A 17,649-nucleotide genomic window follows, 5' to 3' on the forward strand; every position below is an offset into this window, starting at 1 on the left:
GAGAAACAGCAGAAAACTCTTGAGAAGAAATAATTCCCAGCTATAAACCATGGCTTGAAGCCACGATAATTTAGTTCTTAAAGTAAATGTGACTTTTAATTTGTAGTCAAAATCTGGTAAGGCCAGGATGTCTGACTTACATATAAAAGGTATTTCTAAAAGTGCCCAAGGCAAAAAACTTTTGTTTTCTTAAGTATATAAGAATGCTAGATAGTCCTCCTTATTCCTCTAGTCAAAGTTTCCTTCATAAAAAATGCAAAGGTAAATTAGTCCAGGCCTGAGTGGAAAGATCACAATTTCTAAATCTGTAAATTTCTAAAATAAAAATTACAAAAATATATATAGGGAGAATGAGCATGTGCATGTAAATGCTGGAGCCCACCCTCGAAGTGTTATAAATTGTTGTAAATATTCTTCCTAAATCAGTTTATAATAGTATGAGGGAAGTTAAGTTATAGAATGTTTGCTTTATCTCTCTAATAATATCACTTCTTATTCATATTTATACTTTGTACATATGACAAGTAATAAGGCAAGATACTTAGTAGTGAAGTTACTGCATTGGAAGCAAGTTATGTCACAGATAAATACATAAGTTTGGGAAAGTCATTTAATTTCTCTTGGTATGGTTTTTCCAACTGAAAGGAGTTTGATAGGGTTGTTTCTAAGGCCCTTTCCAGTTTTACTATCCTATAGTTAAAATAGAAACCAAGACAAATAAATACATGTTTTTATAAACACAAAAATGAATAAATATCAATTATGTTGTGAGTTCAAAGACACAAAACATGTCTTAGATTCATTTATTCCCTAAGGAGCATCATATACTTTCTTATATGTAGCAGGTGGTAAGAAAATATCTGTTGACTCTATTTTAAGTTTATATGTGATTGGTTTCACAAATAAGTAGATGGACTGAATTACTTCAAAGGCTCTTTCCAGTTCTACTAATTTATTCTTAAAATATGAATCAAGTCCAATAAATAGTATAGTAGACCAATGAGATTTTAAATTCTTGTCTTTGATCTATGAATTCACTTCAAAGCCTCATATAATTTCTTCCACAGCAGGTGCTCAAGGAAATATCTGTATATTGTATTTATTTTATTTGCTCTGTTTTTCAAGTAAGTTTTTCCATATTATAACATGAATGAGTTACTTTCACAACTCATTATTATATCTTTCCACTTCTACCTATCTCGTAAAAACAAGTGAACAAATGGGAAATGGGTATGTAAGTGAGCAAAATATTTTGTTCTTTTGTTTTTGTCACTGAGGCTTAGCTTTTCCATACTTTAGACTTCATGAATAATAAAATTAAAAAACCCAATACTAACCTAGTTTCATGTATACTAATATACGTTCTAGGTTTTCTATATTAAAATCAGAAAGACAAAATTAATTTGAATTAACTGCTGAAGAAACTCTACTCATAATGTAATTATAGCATACGTTCCACCATTAATCAAAAAATCATAGTTAATAACTTTGGGAAGCAACCTTTCAGGCACATGGCATGAAATAAAAAAGGTGATACTCTTTTTATAAATTTTAAAGGTCGTACTATCACGTGAAATACTGAAGAGTTTACAAGGGGGAAAAATGGGGCAGGAAAAAATAAAATTTATATGCACTCCATGTAAGCATGTAACTCCTAATGAAACTCATTAAATAGAAACACATGATTTTTGCCAATTCATTTGTACTTTATGCTTCTTTTTAATAGAAATTAAGTTAGTCAATTAATGTACATAATGCAGTGTTTGTTTTCCAGTCTAGGTGCTTTTCTGCATTCACTTTTGAGTCTCATGGTAAATGGTACGCAGCATCGAGACGTGGTTTGATGAGTGAATAGGGTCAAGCATCAACTGTACTTAACATAGGATAGAAGGGGTTCAAGTTAACCTGCAGCTAACAACAGGGAAAATTAAAAAGAGACACAGACCTGCAAATAGTATCAACATGCATTATTAGGCCAAGATTCAAAGTTAACCCAACCCACACAGATGCCTTCTCAACTGAGAGCACACAAGGAGAGGGATGACTTTATCGAGATCCACAGCCATAGAAGTAAGGTTCATCAGGGCGGAATCCATAAGCTGTGGCAGGGCGTCCAAGAATGCCAACAGACTGGCCAAAGCCATCCATTCCAAGGCTAAAAAGAGAAAGAGGAAGAGTCAGTTATATTCTTCATCCCAATGCAGGTCAAGTAAGAGGCCTGGAGATTTACACCTCCGAAATTCTCTCTAGCAGCAAAATAACTTATGTGGCTGGCTATTATTAACTTTTTTTCTTCTTTAAATTAGTACAGCCATAAAAATGTTTATTAATAACTGTTTAATTCTAATAACATGTTAAAAATGTTAAAAATCTCTGTCACCAGGCATCATTCAGGGCAAAGAGAAAGATCAGAAAAGTTTTAATAAATTACATTCATACATGGCTTATATGCCAGAATATGAAAATATTTTACATGTTAGCAATTATCAGTAATAGAATATGGAAATGCTAGGAAATGATAAAATTAAAACTAGTAGAGTTTTGCTATTTATAATAAGATCTCTATTCCATAGGACTAATCCACTATTAGTAAGGACATGCAATTGAGTTTTAGCAGTAATCTCTCACTCAGAGCCAAATCATACTACAAGACTATGACTAAAGAAGATAAAGAATTTTTTAAAATTTGGAAGTTAGCCAGATTTGATATGCAAATTCTTCTTCTGACTCTTCAATGCAAAAAAAAAAAAAAAGACTAAATAGTGCATGTTTTGAGTTATAGCAAGCTGATTATAATGGTAGATTGAAGTTACAAATGTAGATTGAAATATGGATAAACTATTACTTAAAAATTTTATCTAATAATAAATTTAGAAGAAAAAGCACTTTTAAAGAGTCAGAGAATTATTAAACACTTAGCAAAATGACAAGATACTTATTTTGCCAGGCAAATATGGCAGCTCTAACATGCTCATGCATAGCTCATGCAGCGAATGCTAGTGAGCTTATTTCCAATCAAAATAAATTGTTTATAATGCAGAAATGTAAGCTTTGAAAAATAAATATATTTAAATGATTTAAGATTGAGATTATGCTAAATGGAAAGACACTTTCCCCTTTATCAGCAAAATCTCAACGATTAAAAAATATATTCATATAGGCAGTAACTTTCTCTTACAACATGAGATTAAGTTAAAACACTTTAGAACTATTAAAATGTTAAGGTTTTAAATAATTTGTGTGCATGTGTTGGATTAGGACTAAATACTAAAAATAAAGGGCATATGTTAATAATTTATGTGAATCTACCTTGCAGGGGAATGGGATTTCTGGAATACAAGGTTTACGTTAGAATCTGTAATGAAAGATCCTGGACAGATAAAACTTTTGGGCTCCTTCTATATCAAAAATTGTGTCTGTTATTTCTAAAAGCTGTTTGAAATTTTTAAGTCTGAATTTTATTTTGAAATGCCAAAATGTAAGTATGTCCTTCCCACTTTGGTCCCATGAAAAAAAAGATTAAATTTTCTGATAAAGGGAAATTATTACCCTAGAGGTAGCTTTAAAGATGTTTTAGAAATTAATGGAGTCCATGACTAGACACATCTGTATCAGTTTAAAAACAGGAAAAGTTGGCCATTGAAAAATTTTCTCTTGAAGCACTAAGGCTAACAAATACTCATGTAACTAAACAACTCTCAGTTACATAAAGGATGATTATATAGCCTGTGGATTTTAGCTCCTTTCCTTTTTCATCTTTCAGCTACTTCCTCCTTACATTTTAAAGCATCTCTTCTGAAGCTAAATAGCAGGAGACTTAGGTAAAACTCGATTTAATTTTGTCTTTATCAGTCTAGCAGCTGTGGTGAGACTACTTTCAAGAACTTGGAAACAAGAGGCATATGATTGATCAGTGAATATATATGCAAAAGTGCCTTCAACACAGAACATCTCACAACAGAACAATATGACTGCAATTCTATCTAAAACGTGATGAGGATACTGAGAAGAGAGTCTATCAGCCATGTTGGCACAGAATAAGGAGCTCTTCAGAGGCAACGCTGTAGTAGAAACAACCCAAGCAACTCCTTGGGGTGACTTACAACATCATCAGGTCTATATGACCATTTTTGCAGGCTTGTCCTCATTGAGGAAGGGGCCTTAACAAAGGTTCTGAGTCTGAAGTTATTATATATTCAAACTGCAAAACTATTTTTTATTTCTATGACCAATAAGCAAATGTCTAATTACTCTTTCCTCATATGACCTGCCAACAAGACATTAAGTTTATCTGCCTGATAATTATACTTTCATTGTAAATTGACAAATGGATATTGTTTTTTTAATGTCACATTTTTTGATAAGAATTATGTATCCCCATGTCAGTGAAAGTAAGACCAAACCTTGAACATCAGAGTTTGAATTTCCAAGCCTGCAGGTTTACTGTGATAAACTTCTATTTATGCACTCAACCCAGTGACAACATACAAGCTGATTTGGGAAAATTTTTCAAAAAAGAGAATTTGAAATCAACTCATAAACTGAGTTTTTCTGAAATTATCCATTATGATCAAATTGCTATTTAAAGAATATTTGAAACATTGTAACCAGTTTGGGTGATAACTCTCACGTAAATCCTACATCCTTTTATATTATGCAAGATCAATCATATCCCTACAATTAATATCTTCTAAATAAAATTCACTCTGAAACAGAATAGTTTGATTCTTTAGTCACTTATTTGGTTCTAATATAGTGGGGAAGTTAGACTTCTGGGGATGCTAAAACCTGGAGACAGATATTCTTTTGGGACATGTGGACACTTTATTTTCTCCCTTGGCATAAAGATGTAGCCTTGTTAATGCTGAATCTGGTTCAAAACCAGGAGAGCCTAATGTAAGTTTTCCGAATAGAAGCAGATAGATTATATAAATTCTGCTGGAAAGGGATAGACACATGAAAATAAAAGGAAGTGTCACAGCAAAAACTGTCTTTTCCTAATCCACTAAGACTTAAGAGTACATAGTATTAAAGCCACTTGCATGCCGTCACCAGGGCCCTTGCGAACCAAGAGAAACCACTGTGATATGCCGTACCTGCTCTTGCCCTATGTGACCAACCTGCTTCAGACAAGACTTTGTGTATTTGGCTGTTTATATTGGAATTTTACCCAAACTTGCATGTTTCTGTACGTAGGTATTCTCTTCCTGGTACTCCTAACCTATATAAAAAAGCTGTGTGTTCCTTTAGATTAGAATATGCCACTACTAGACCACGTTTTCTTTACAAGACTGATTATGTGGTGTCATTTAACCTTTACCCTCAACTTCCAGATATCATATTTTAGACCTCTCAATTAGAAAAATACCAAATGCAAATACTGTTTCTTGAAAATATATAATTCTAAAGAAAATGGCTACTGTTTGCTGTGGAAAGACACCTAGGAAAGGTGAGACCCCCTCCAATCCATTTGCTATTAAATTTCATGTCCCAAGAACAATGATTTTGGGGTACTTAGAAAAAATAGTAAGTTCTTCCTAAGTAAAAAAAATATATTTAAAGTTCAAATTAAAACCACACCTAGGTTTTATTTTTAAACAATCATTTAGAGATCTAATTAGCATTCAGCAAGCAAAAGACTGAATTTTCTGTAATATTTACAAGGCTTCAGAATAAATTTTCAACAGCATTCATTAGAATTCTAAACTTGAGATGATTCAGAGAGGGAGGAAAAAAAGAAATCCAGATATGACAAGTGATGCTTCACATGCAGCACATGACAAGGGGAATGGCAGCCAGCAGGGAGTCCTAGGCACTCCGAGGCGCTGCTGAGACTTCTGTGCCAGAGAAGATGGCATTCCTGTAGAAACAGAAAAATCACCTACCTCTGGCTGTTTGTGAGGCTTAATTAGTGCGTATTTGTAAAGCACTTTGAAATCCTTGGGTGAAAAGTGCTGCGTAAGTGAAAAGCATTATCATTATTTTATTAATGTTAGATAAAAGCAATGCAAGTTTTTTCTTCTTTGAAATTTCCACGTCAGCAAAACGAATGCAAAGCAAATCATGAATATGTTAGTGGATACTGCAGGAAAAAAAAGGATACACTCAAGTCAAGTTCTCTTTTCATAGACGCATAGTATCTTTGACTTGTAAACATTCTTAGAAATAATCTAGTCTACCCTTTCATTCACAACACCTTTTACAGGGTCTATACAGTTCTTGTCGTAACACTTCTATCACACTACACTGTCAAGGCAGTTCACCCCTTCTATAGATATATAAAACCATTAGAAAGTTCTTTATGATAGTGAGCTGAAATCTGGTTCTATTGGTCCTAGAATTACCTTCTCAAACTACACAAGAAGTCTAATTATTCTTTAATATGACTACTTCACAACTCTCATTTAATCAATCCTCATGACATGATCTCTAAAATCATTTGCTTTCTAAAGCATTTTGATTTTTTTCCCCAGTATTTATCTTAAAATAGGCTGAAACGAAGGCAGTACTTATGTGGTCTGAAACCAACATAGAACATAAAGATGAGATCCTGTTTCTCACTCTTCGCTAACATAGGCCCAAACTGTGTTGATCTTGAACGAAAATTTTAAGGTATCATTACTGCAATATGGCTTACATTGACTGTGTATGTGTACAACCGTGTGTAATATACACATGGACACACATGAAATTGATAACTTAAAACTACCATGTTTAATTTCATGTTTTTAGCTTGGGTCTTTCTTTGGGGATTCTGTTCTCCCTACGCTAAAATCTTTTATGACAATATATTTACAAGTAGGAAACAGTGATATATTAATTATCTATCTTTTTGATCTATAGGATAATACTGAAGGCTGGAATTCTTTTGGGATTGTCAAGGATTTAGCATTTTTTGGAGGAAACAGCTCCAGGATATTATAACACTGTATAAAATAATTTAGTAATAGTCTTCTAGAACAGCTCATTCTTTTTATTAATTACTCCAGTATACTGATCATAGAACCAAAATCAGTATGTTTATCTTTCTTTCTAAGTAGACTGAAATTTATCATCAGATAAATTTATAATTTCAGCTTAAGTATGATTTGTCATGGGAAGTTTATGTCTATGTCCTTTGTACATCCATCCATTCAAATAGTACATGAGTTTCTATAATATGCTAAATATAGTGTTTAGAGTCAATGTTAAAAACAAAGGATGTGGTGCTTGGAAGGCAGTAAAATAAACAAGACATGGTCCCTGACCATGGATTGGCGGCAACTAACACGGAAACAAAATCTGATAATATGCTGTGTTACCCTAGTACATTTATAAATTACTACAGAGGAGAATAGGATCAAACATTTAATACAATGTGAGAGTATACTAAAGGTTGTACAAATTGTTACAGGAGAATCTCAAGAACTAGAAAGCCTTTATAGAAAACACTTTGCCTTTTAATGTATCTGTCACTTCCTGACATAGTAATTTGTTTTTGTCTTTATTTCTTATTAGAATGTAAGCACCATGAATGGTAAGAACTATCTTATCCATTGCTCTCCCACTAGCATCTAATATTGTTTCTGACATGGAATGGAATTTCAAAAAGCATTTGATTGCATGAATGGATGAATCTTAAAGGAAAAGCAGGATTTCACAAGTGGAAAGAGAAAATTCCTGGTAATGTGACAGCCTGAGCAAGAGACAAGGCTGAAGAAGAGCAAACGATTTGTTATGGTTAAAGTCTTAGGTTTGCAATGGAAGCAGCAGCAGGAGATAAAAGGTAGAAAGAGGGAATTTTAAGACTGGATTTTGAAAGCTCTTCATATGCCACGTGCATGTGTCCACGCTAAGTCACTTCAGTTGTGTCTGACTCTTTGTGACCTATGGATTATAGCCCTCCAGGTTCCTCTGTCCGTGGGATTTTCCCAGCAAGAATACCAGAGTGGGTTGCCATGCCTTCCTCCAGGGGATCTTCCCAGCTCAGGGACTGAACCTGTGTCTCTTACATCTCCATATTGGCAGGCATGTTCTTTACCACCAGCACCACCTGCGAAGCCCTCATATGCCACACTAAGAATCAAATACTTCTGGAGAATTGTCAGTGGTTTTTAAGAAGGGAAACAACTTACTTCTGTGTTTTAGAAAGATAACTGGGGTGACAAGCAGTTGAGAAGCAACAGCACGGGGAACATTTAAGAGAATATTAAGGCTGTCCATATGTGAAGTACTGCAAGCCGGTAGAGGCAATGGCAGAACTAACTATGATCAGATACGCTACATTTCATGACAAAAAGGTATCTTTTCTCTTTTGAAATGGATTTTTAAGCTATACCTTTACTATTTGTTAACTGAGAATGAAGAGAAAGAATTTCAAAAATGGCCAAAAGTTTGAAGCTATAATTAACTGGAATGAAGCATTTTTTACCCCTTTAACATGGGAATATGTTTCATCAAATAACTAAGAGGTTGTAGTAGTCCATGTATTAATAGAAGAAATCAGATTGTAGAAGCAGTTTGTCTTTTTATTGAATAGGAAGAGTTGGGTTATTCTGGCACAGAGAAAAATATTTTTTTCTGGAAAGTCATATATATAGCAACAAGAGAAGTGTGGATTGAATGAGATAATGCCTATAAAACTATACCTAACACTTGTATGTTGTTGTTGTTGTCGTTCAGTCGTTAAGCCATGTTCGACTCTTGAGACCCCAATAGACTGTAGCCCGCCAGGCTTCTCTGTCGGGAATTCTCAGGCAAGAATACTAGAGTGGGTTGCCATTTCCTTCTCCAGGGGATCTTCCCGACCCAGGGATCAAACTTGCATCTCCTGCATTGGCAAGTGGATTCTTTACCACTGAGCCATCTTTGAATACAATACAAATGAGCCACATTTATATGCATTATAAATAATGATGCATTATTTAATCAAAATCTAAGTGTTTGCAATTTACAGGTCTACCACTAGATGGAGAGCTTGCTTTATCACTGAGTACCTCTTTTACAAAGTTTGAAAGCAAGCTTCATCAAATTGAAGCTTCTCAGCATATTTAACACTGACAGAATGTGGTTTTCATTGCTTTTTCATATAATTTATATCTTCAATTTATATATTTGATATAATTTATATATATTTAAGCAGTTGAGTTAAATAGGAATCTCTTATCCTTCATTTACAAAAAGTTTTGTGAATGAGGCGGCACATGAAAAGAACAGAAGATGCTGATTGTCCTGGACACTGAAAAATGTACTGCATTTATAATGTTAAAGTACTACTGTCACAGGAAAGCTTCTAAAATTATCATTTAACTTGTCAATAACACTTTGTTTCTATAAATGTATATACAGTAGATAGATATTTTAGGTTGCTCAAAGGTGTTACTTTTTGCTTTTGGCTTGAGCCTTTGTATTATTGAGAAAATGAGTAGAGTGAAGCAGTCTTTTAATGAGTTTCACCAATATATGTAATTTAGCTGACACTTTCCATTTAGTTTTCTTTTAATCTTTTATATGCATGATTATCACCTTTTCCTTTATTCTGATAAAATTAAATGGCTAGAGAATCTTTAAAAAATCATATTCTTTGTGAAATCAAACTAAGTAATATTTTTCTCAAAATTAAGCATAAATGATAGTAGGAGTGGGAGGTTGTATTTAATGTATAAATTTGGAACTACTAAAAATTTTTTTTGGAAAAGACACCTGTCAGTTCTAAGGGGAAAATACCACCTCAGGGGCAAATCCTTTCAATTTCAATTTAGTTACTCTACTGAGATGCTTCAGATAAAAACCAATTTGTACTAATGATAGAGAAAGCATGTGTAAAATAGTCATTGATTTATTTCAAACGCAAAGAAGTTCCATTTCATGGACACTCTTCTAATATCATTCAATTTACACTTATTATACATCTTAATTTGTTATTTAACCCATCTACAAGCCTAGTCTAATGATTATATTTTTCATGTGGAGATATTATAGTTGGTACTTTTTCATATTATATTATCTAGCCCTTTTTATTTTTAAAAAACTCTTTACAATCTCATTTAGATTCTTATATTAACTCCAGTTCTTGGGCACCCTAGGTCTTTTGCCATTGCTTCTGACATTTCTTCATGACAGTCTCTTTCTTCATGAGCTTCATAATTTTTTACTGTGTTCAACTTTAGGTTTTTTTGTTGTTTTTTGCCTGTCTGCTAGCTGTTGAGCTTGGGAACACTTCTACTGAGAGGTTCCGTATTTATCATACATCAAGGTCCTGGGATTTCACTGTCCTGAAACCATTTGAAAGATAATTTCTTGACTTGGGGTTTCCTGAACTAGATGTATAGTATAAATTCTGACCCCACATGTTTGCATGGACCCAGTGTATGATTCCTCTCCCTCATGAGTGACTATCTTCCCCATCTAAGACCCTATCTAGGGTCTGAGGGCAGAAGACAAGTTTTAGTTACTTTTCTGGGCTGGTGAATTAAAATCATCTAGTCCTCTTTTCAACTGAAGAGAAAAAAGCAGCTTGTTGAAGTTCCAGGCTCTATATAGGGAATTTAGAATTCAGTTTTATCTTTCTATACCATGTAACCTATACCTAGTTCAATATTCTTGTGGTAGTTCTTTTGTGTGTGTGTCATGTAGGGTTATATTCTACCTTTTCTATATCTATATAGGAAGGGGTACCCAAGTCAGGTTAGTTTACCATCTTGCTGGAGTCCCTTCTACTTTAGTCTTATTAATCTGCTTTGCACATCAAAGGAAACAATTTATAAGTCCTATATTTCTGTGACTCAGAACTGGCTTTCTTGAACAGAACAATGACTTGAAAGAAATGACTGGAGCTGACAAAAGATATTTTCTTTTCTCTTACCTGTAGCAGTGTTGTAGCGCTCTAATAGGTGCCTCGTAGAAGTTGTCAGATGTGACTGTGATGCTGGAGTGAATTCTTACTGAAACCTATAATGGTCTCAAAAGTTCTATAGCAATCTTTTAATGAAAGTATATCATCTTGTAATCTTTAACTTGAATTTCTTCAATTTAGTACAAGGACTTTTTGAAATTAGCAGTTCTATAATATCAAGTAATGCCTCAGTTCATACCACCAAATGTTAAGGGAACTTGCTGAGCTGCTTAAGTAACCCCTAGGTCAATAAACTGAGTCATTAGCACCTCTTTTAAAGAATTGTTTGTCTGTTACTGGTTCAACATTTATATAATCTGTCATAATACTTTGGTTTTTTTAAGGTACAAAAATTACTGCTGTAGGCTTAAAGTAGAAAGTTTAAGTAGCGATGTTTTCACAGTGATAGTTTGACCATACTGTCTGGTATCGAGTGAGTTAAAGCCTGAACACCACAGCTAATTACTATATAATGCTAACCTTAGTTGCTGGTTCATTTTGAGACTCTTTAAAATATGAACTGTGTATTTTACCCCTATGCACTCTCTTAATGATTTGTTTTTTTAGACTGAAATCACTTCCAGCCATCAGTTAGGCTCTTGGTCTCTACATATGCACTTCTCTAAGCACAAATATTTCTTTTTCCTATTGGTCTGCCAGCTCTGTCAGAGCAAATTTCACTTTAAACTAAATGCTATGATACTTAAAACCTCTTGGATTACTCAGGCTGCTAGTGTGATCTATGACCTTCCAAGAATGACAGCTGAACTTTCCAATTTGCTTATACTGCTTGGGGAACTAAAAGCACATGCCAAAGAGAAAAATGTTTCTGATGTTGAACAGAGAGGAGAGTTCTTGTTGGAGGTGGGAGCAGGAGACTATTAAGTACTGAAAAATACTAATAAGAAATGAAAAGAAACTAAACATGCTGTAAAGTCTAAGAGCTCGAGAGTAATTCAAAAGTTAATGCTGGCATTAAAAACTTTTTAGTCCAGTTAAAATATGAATAATGACCTTCAGTTACTGAAATTTAAACACCAACCAGAATCTTAGGAAGATAATGCACTATCAAAATGAACAAGTTCAAGAGATGGAACCAAAATGACCACAAATACCACACCAAATGGGCTATATCAACTCCCCATCATTCTTTATAAAACACACAGAAACCCGACATCTAGATATAATTGAAGAGGTAAGGTAATATCATATCTAATATGCATGTTACCCCTACTGACATATCAGTCTCTTCTAAATTAAAAATTAATGTTATGCTTCTGGTAAAACCTGGTCTACAAAGTCCGTAAGTAAATAATACAGTTTGGGAATATTTTTATACAGTTTTGAAACTTTTAACTTTCTTTTACTACCTTTCTTAAGAGGTACACAAATGTTAGTTGTAAAAAAAAAATCTTAAAAATCTTATCAAATATATGTTAATGTAAAGTTTCCAATTTATGCCCTAGTCTACTTATTTATTTATTTGTCTCAGTAATTTTTAGGCTAAGCAGCCTTCAAATTACCTTTGGCTAATAAAAATCAAGTGGTGATTGATAAAGACCCTTTTTCATAGCTAAATCAAACTAAGTAATATTTTCCTAAAATTGAGGGCACAAATATGGATACTAGAAACTATATTTAAACAAATTAAAAGCGCATGTTTTTAACTTGATTCTAAATGAGTTTATAATATCAAATATACAATGAGCATTTCCTTACATTATGACATTCTGTTTTTTTTTAATAAGAAGATTGATTTATTCTTTAAATTATATAGTGCTTTACAATTTTCAAGTTTCATACACATGATTTTCCATGATCCAATAAAAACACCTTTGCCCCCACCCGCATCTTGCCCCTCCCCTCCCCCTTCACCACTAGTCTGTTCTCTATTATCTGTGAGTCTGCATTTTTGTTTTATTCACTAGTTTGCTGTATATTTTAGATTCTGCATAGAAGTGATATCATACAGTATTTACTTTTTTCTCTGTCTGACTTATTTCACTTAGCATAATTAAAACATATACTGGGCAGTGATATACAGGTATATTCAGCCACTAACTTGGTAGTTTCAGTAATCAATACAGGTCAGATAAATATTCAATAGTTATTTAGTGCCTTCTAGAACACTTAATGGAGAAGGCAATGGCACCCCACTCCAGTACTCTTGCCTGGAAAATCCCATGGATGGAGGACCCTGTTGAGCTCCAGTCCATGGGGTCGCTAAGAGTCGGACACGACTGAGCGACTTCACTTTCACTTTTCACTTTCATGCATTGGAGAAGGAAATGGCAACCCACTCCAGTGTTCTTGCCTGGAGAATCCCAGGAACAGGGGAGCCTGGTGGGCTGCCGTCTATGGGGTCGCACAGAGTCAGACACGACTGAAGGGACTTAACAGTAGCAAAGCACTTAAGATCTCAGTACATTACATAATACACCAATATTGCATTTAGCACTAGAAGAACAGGTACCAAAGTAAATCTCTACTCAAATTTTATAAACTCTCTTGGTTCCCGAGAATGCATTTATTATATTATAGGTCTGTACAAAAGAAGGTAAATTAATTTTCTACTTAGGTCTAAGGCTAATTTTCAGTTGTCAAGATACAACCTGATTGAAGCCATCCTGGTCAACCAGGTTGCAGTCTTGTGATGATGAAACAAGGTATTTCTAATATTTTCTTCATAGGATGGGGCTAAGCACCTTTTGCAAGCACTGACAAGCAAATTCAGTGCAGACTGGAATGCAGAAGTATACGATTCTAAAGATTACTTTTCTGACTGTGTCCCCTTACTATATTTTAAATTGAAGTTATTATTTTCAAAGCAACATAAGGAAACACACTTTTTTTCTTTAATCTCTCATGTAAATGGCATTTTTCTCCCTTGTGATTATGTTTACAAATTCAGCAAAACAAACTTAAGTATAAGCTTATCAACAACTCCTGCATTTTATTAAAGTTAGTGGGGTGCGATGACCTCAAAACCAGAATATCTGGATATGATTTATGTCTCTACTGATATAACTTGTTTCCGTCTTTATCTGTAACTTTCTTTGTCATGATTTTTTTGTGTGTGTGTGGTAAAATAAGAATAATGGCTATCCCTTTTAACATCTCTCTGCCTTGAGATTATTGTATTTCCAAGTCTCTTACAAGAAGAGTACAAAGACTCTTACAGCATGTATTTGGTGTTGTTATTGTTATGACATATGAAAATGATAGAGCCTTCCCTAAAAATACTTAAGAAATTCTGGCTCCTGCCATATAATCCTGACTGTTAAGAGATATTCTATCATACTTGGCATGCTTCTTACACATGCTTTCTGTTTGCCTTACAGAGCTCTTACATAATTCATAAAGATTTATGCCAACACATAGGCAACTAATTGTTGTTGCACTAAAATAATGCCATGGCCAATCATATCTTTCTTTACCATAGTGAGACTGGACTGCTTATATAAATAAAATTATTCAATCAAAATCCTTCAGATGCTATGTCAAGATTGGTGCAAATGATACAGCACCTTTAGGGATGAATAATATGGGGAAAGTCTCTACACGCTTTTTCATCTTATTTTATATTCTGGGAGTTTATTTTGAAAGTAGTAAATCAAGGATAAAGTTTTTAGTTCTTCCACACAAATCATCACTTCCCACATTGCATAAATTCCTGTACTTAGGTTTACTGCTATAGTGTTGGCTTTTCTTTGAAAAGGGCACAAGGTTATAAAAGTGTTTAGGGTGGGTATTTTCATTCTGTGATGTTCGCTGTCTTGGGATTGTGCCAACCTGACAATATGGGATACATAAGCAAAGCTGGGCAACTATGAGGAGAATTCTTCAGAGAGATGGGAATGTACCATAAATTTTTGAGATCACAGGCAGTACAGGGCTTTAAGTAGTATTTCCAACGGGCACATAGGTATATCTGTATTAGTTATTTCAAGTATAAAGGACAAGGAAAGATTAAAAATTGATTTAAAATGATGATGGTGCCCACCTGCTGATGAAAAATACTACTTCCTTCCCCCAGATTTTAGAAGAAAAAGGCAAGATGCAACTGTAGGATACTGACATAGTTTCTGTTTTCCTTTAGATTATACAGAGAATGAGTTGAGCTATATTCACCCAATATTTATAAAGTCCTTAAAATCCAGAAATCCTAAAAAAATAAAACATTTTGAGACTTTTAAGAATTCCTGCTGTTTACTACCTCAAAAGAGATTTCAGCATGGAGTTTAAGCACCCATGTGAATACAGCTTTATGGGGTTTCTTGTATCAGTTTAAGTTACAGTTGTAATTTAAAAATTTACTTGCCTAACTATGATCATAGAAGCCTCCTCCCATCCTTTCACATTTGAGGGGCTCTAAATTAGCCACTTGAAATTGTCCACACAAATCTAGACTCCTTTTTAAGATTGCTTTGCCTTTTAAGTTCTGACAGGCCAATATAAAGGTGCTTTGTTTTTGGCTGGAAAAACCTGAAATGGAAAGATTTCTGAAAAAGTGGGATGTATCAACTTTAGATAAAGCCAAACAAAAAAGACTGGCTTAAAAATATATTAAAGTATGTTATATTATTTGATACAGAATGCAGACTTATGTCCACAAAAGAGATGATATTCAGAAAATCATTAACTATGCTCCTCTCTATACATCTATTCAAAAGCCTATTTAAAACCTTTAATTTTAACTATAGGCACAAGAAAGCATTTGTTGGTTATGCCTCTTTAGTCTGAAATATGTAGCTTTTATGTAAAAACCCACAGACATAGATTTTTACGTTCACCAATAATTAATGATAAAAGTATAAAGTTTAGAAAAATACTAATCATTCTTTTCAAACACAAACACAAAGCATCATTTGAAAATAGATTCTACAGCAGAGTGTCACATTTGTCTCTCTGAAGTATATCTGAGTTATATTTAGTTGGCAGAGCTGAATACTTAACGAGATTACCAAGTGATTTGGGCTACCACTGAAAAACTTCATATTGGCCTAAAATTCCTACAAGTAAATGAAGGGGGTGACATAGGATGAGATGGCTGGATGGCATCACTACTCAATGGACATGAGTTTGAGCAAACTCTGAGAGCTAGTGAAGGACAGGGAAACCTGGTGTGCTGTAGTCCATGGGTTCGCAGAGTTGGACATGACTTAGAGACTGAACAACAACAACAAAATCTACAGGATTATAGTTCATAGTTAATCCCCTTAATTCCAGAGTTCCCTTCCATAACCCTCAATGGAGGCTTACTGCCTTTTTTTAAAAATGAGAAAATCTAATGCATTTTAACAAATCTAAAACTCTTTCAATTAAAAATTTTCAGAATTCATCAACAGCTATGATATCAGCATTAAAAAAAGTTCAAAGACTAAACTGTTTTCTCTCTTGTTTCCTTGGAAATATCTACCTAACTATACCTACCTCCTTCCTTCTCTATCTACCTTACTATGTATAATGAAAGCTTTCTACCGAGTAAACCTTTGCTCATGAGATAGGAGACATCAGAAAGCAACATTTACATCAAGCTCTTTGACACAATATCTCTTCAAATCTCACTATTCAAATTATGTTTTGTAGGACACTGACATGTTTCTAAAGAGGTGTTCTATTACATAGGTACAAAAAGCTGTTGTCTGAATCAGTCCCTCCAAAGTGCTTACTGTTATAATGAAGTAACTAAATTCTAGTGAATCACCAGACCATTAAGGAGCAGTATTATTAAACAGCCTATATAAAACTCAGGAGGTTGTATTTTAATAATAATGTAATTCTTTGCCAAATATTGCACTGCTTAGGTTAAAATGCAAAAATATTAATCTGTTTACTTATTTATCTAAGAAAATTCATCACAATATCTTTAAAAATTATTTTTATTTTTTCTGGTTTTGAAATATTATTGACATATAATATTGTCATTAGATTATCTTTTTTCTTCTGGAAGAAAATGTTAAAGGTATAATCTTTTGTTAACAGAAGTTAACAAATAGCATGCTCTTAAAAAAGTGTCTAAGATATTATGGTATTCTTCTCTAATGATTAATTGGTTTTGTCTAAAGATTAAGGACAAGTAAAAAATGTTTAAGACATTTATGTCATGGGGACACACACACACATTTAACCAAGGTGTGAGAACAATATAAATGTTGGCAGGAACATGTAGATGACCACTGGTATATAAAAACTGACACTGTACTTAGTATTAATTATTTAATTATTTTTCTAAGCCTGATAATACTATTACTTTTAAAAATCTTTTTAAAGAGTGAAATAAAGAATAATAAATAGGATACTTTAAGTCATTTCAAAAAACTATATTTTAACCCTGAACTATAGATATCCTTTCTCAATGGGAAAAAGATCATTTCTTATTGATTTCTATCCTTTGAGCCCATCCAAGTATTTCTAAATTAAAAAGGTTACTGAATAAAATAAATTTTAAATGTTAAAAATAAAACATTAAATGTACATTCTTACTTCAATTGTATTTTTATTCAATACTCTATAAAGTTATTTTCATTCATCATCACAGAAACTTTAAGTAAAAATTAAAAGTATCTTTTGGAAATAAAATAATCTCCAATAGTATATAATCTGTACTTCTGATAAACTGATTATCAACAGGTCAACTAGTTAAGACCCAATAATAAGAAAGTAACAAGATCAAAAAACCTTTTATTCATTTTAAGTATGTGGTAAAATTTGTTTCTACAAAACATAGGCTATTTGACAATGAAAACTAATATAAAACTTGTAATATTGGGACA

At 33.4% G+C, this 17,649-nt stretch overlaps 1 protein-coding gene across 2 annotated transcripts in view; it reads right to left on the bottom strand.

The window, feature by feature from the left end:
- Window positions 1-1,885: 1,885 nt before the first annotated feature.
- KIFAP3 (kinesin associated protein 3) overlaps window positions 1,886-17,649 on the bottom strand; it is a 148,523-nt gene continuing 132,759 nt past the window's right edge. For both annotated transcript variants that reach the window (XM_055582209.1, XM_055582210.1), the window contains exon 20: window positions 1,886-2,155. In XM_055582209.1, the coding sequence (XP_055438184.1) occupies window positions 2,047-2,155 (109 nt within the window). In that variant the 3' untranslated portion in view covers window positions 1,886-2,046. The remainder of the gene's footprint in view (window positions 2,156-17,649) is intronic.

This window comes from Bubalus kerabau, chromosome 5 (genome assembly GCF_029407905.1).
Source record: "Bubalus kerabau isolate K-KA32 ecotype Philippines breed swamp buffalo chromosome 5, PCC_UOA_SB_1v2, whole genome shotgun sequence".
Classification (NCBI taxonomy): domain Eukaryota; kingdom Metazoa; phylum Chordata; class Mammalia; order Artiodactyla; family Bovidae; genus Bubalus; species Bubalus kerabau.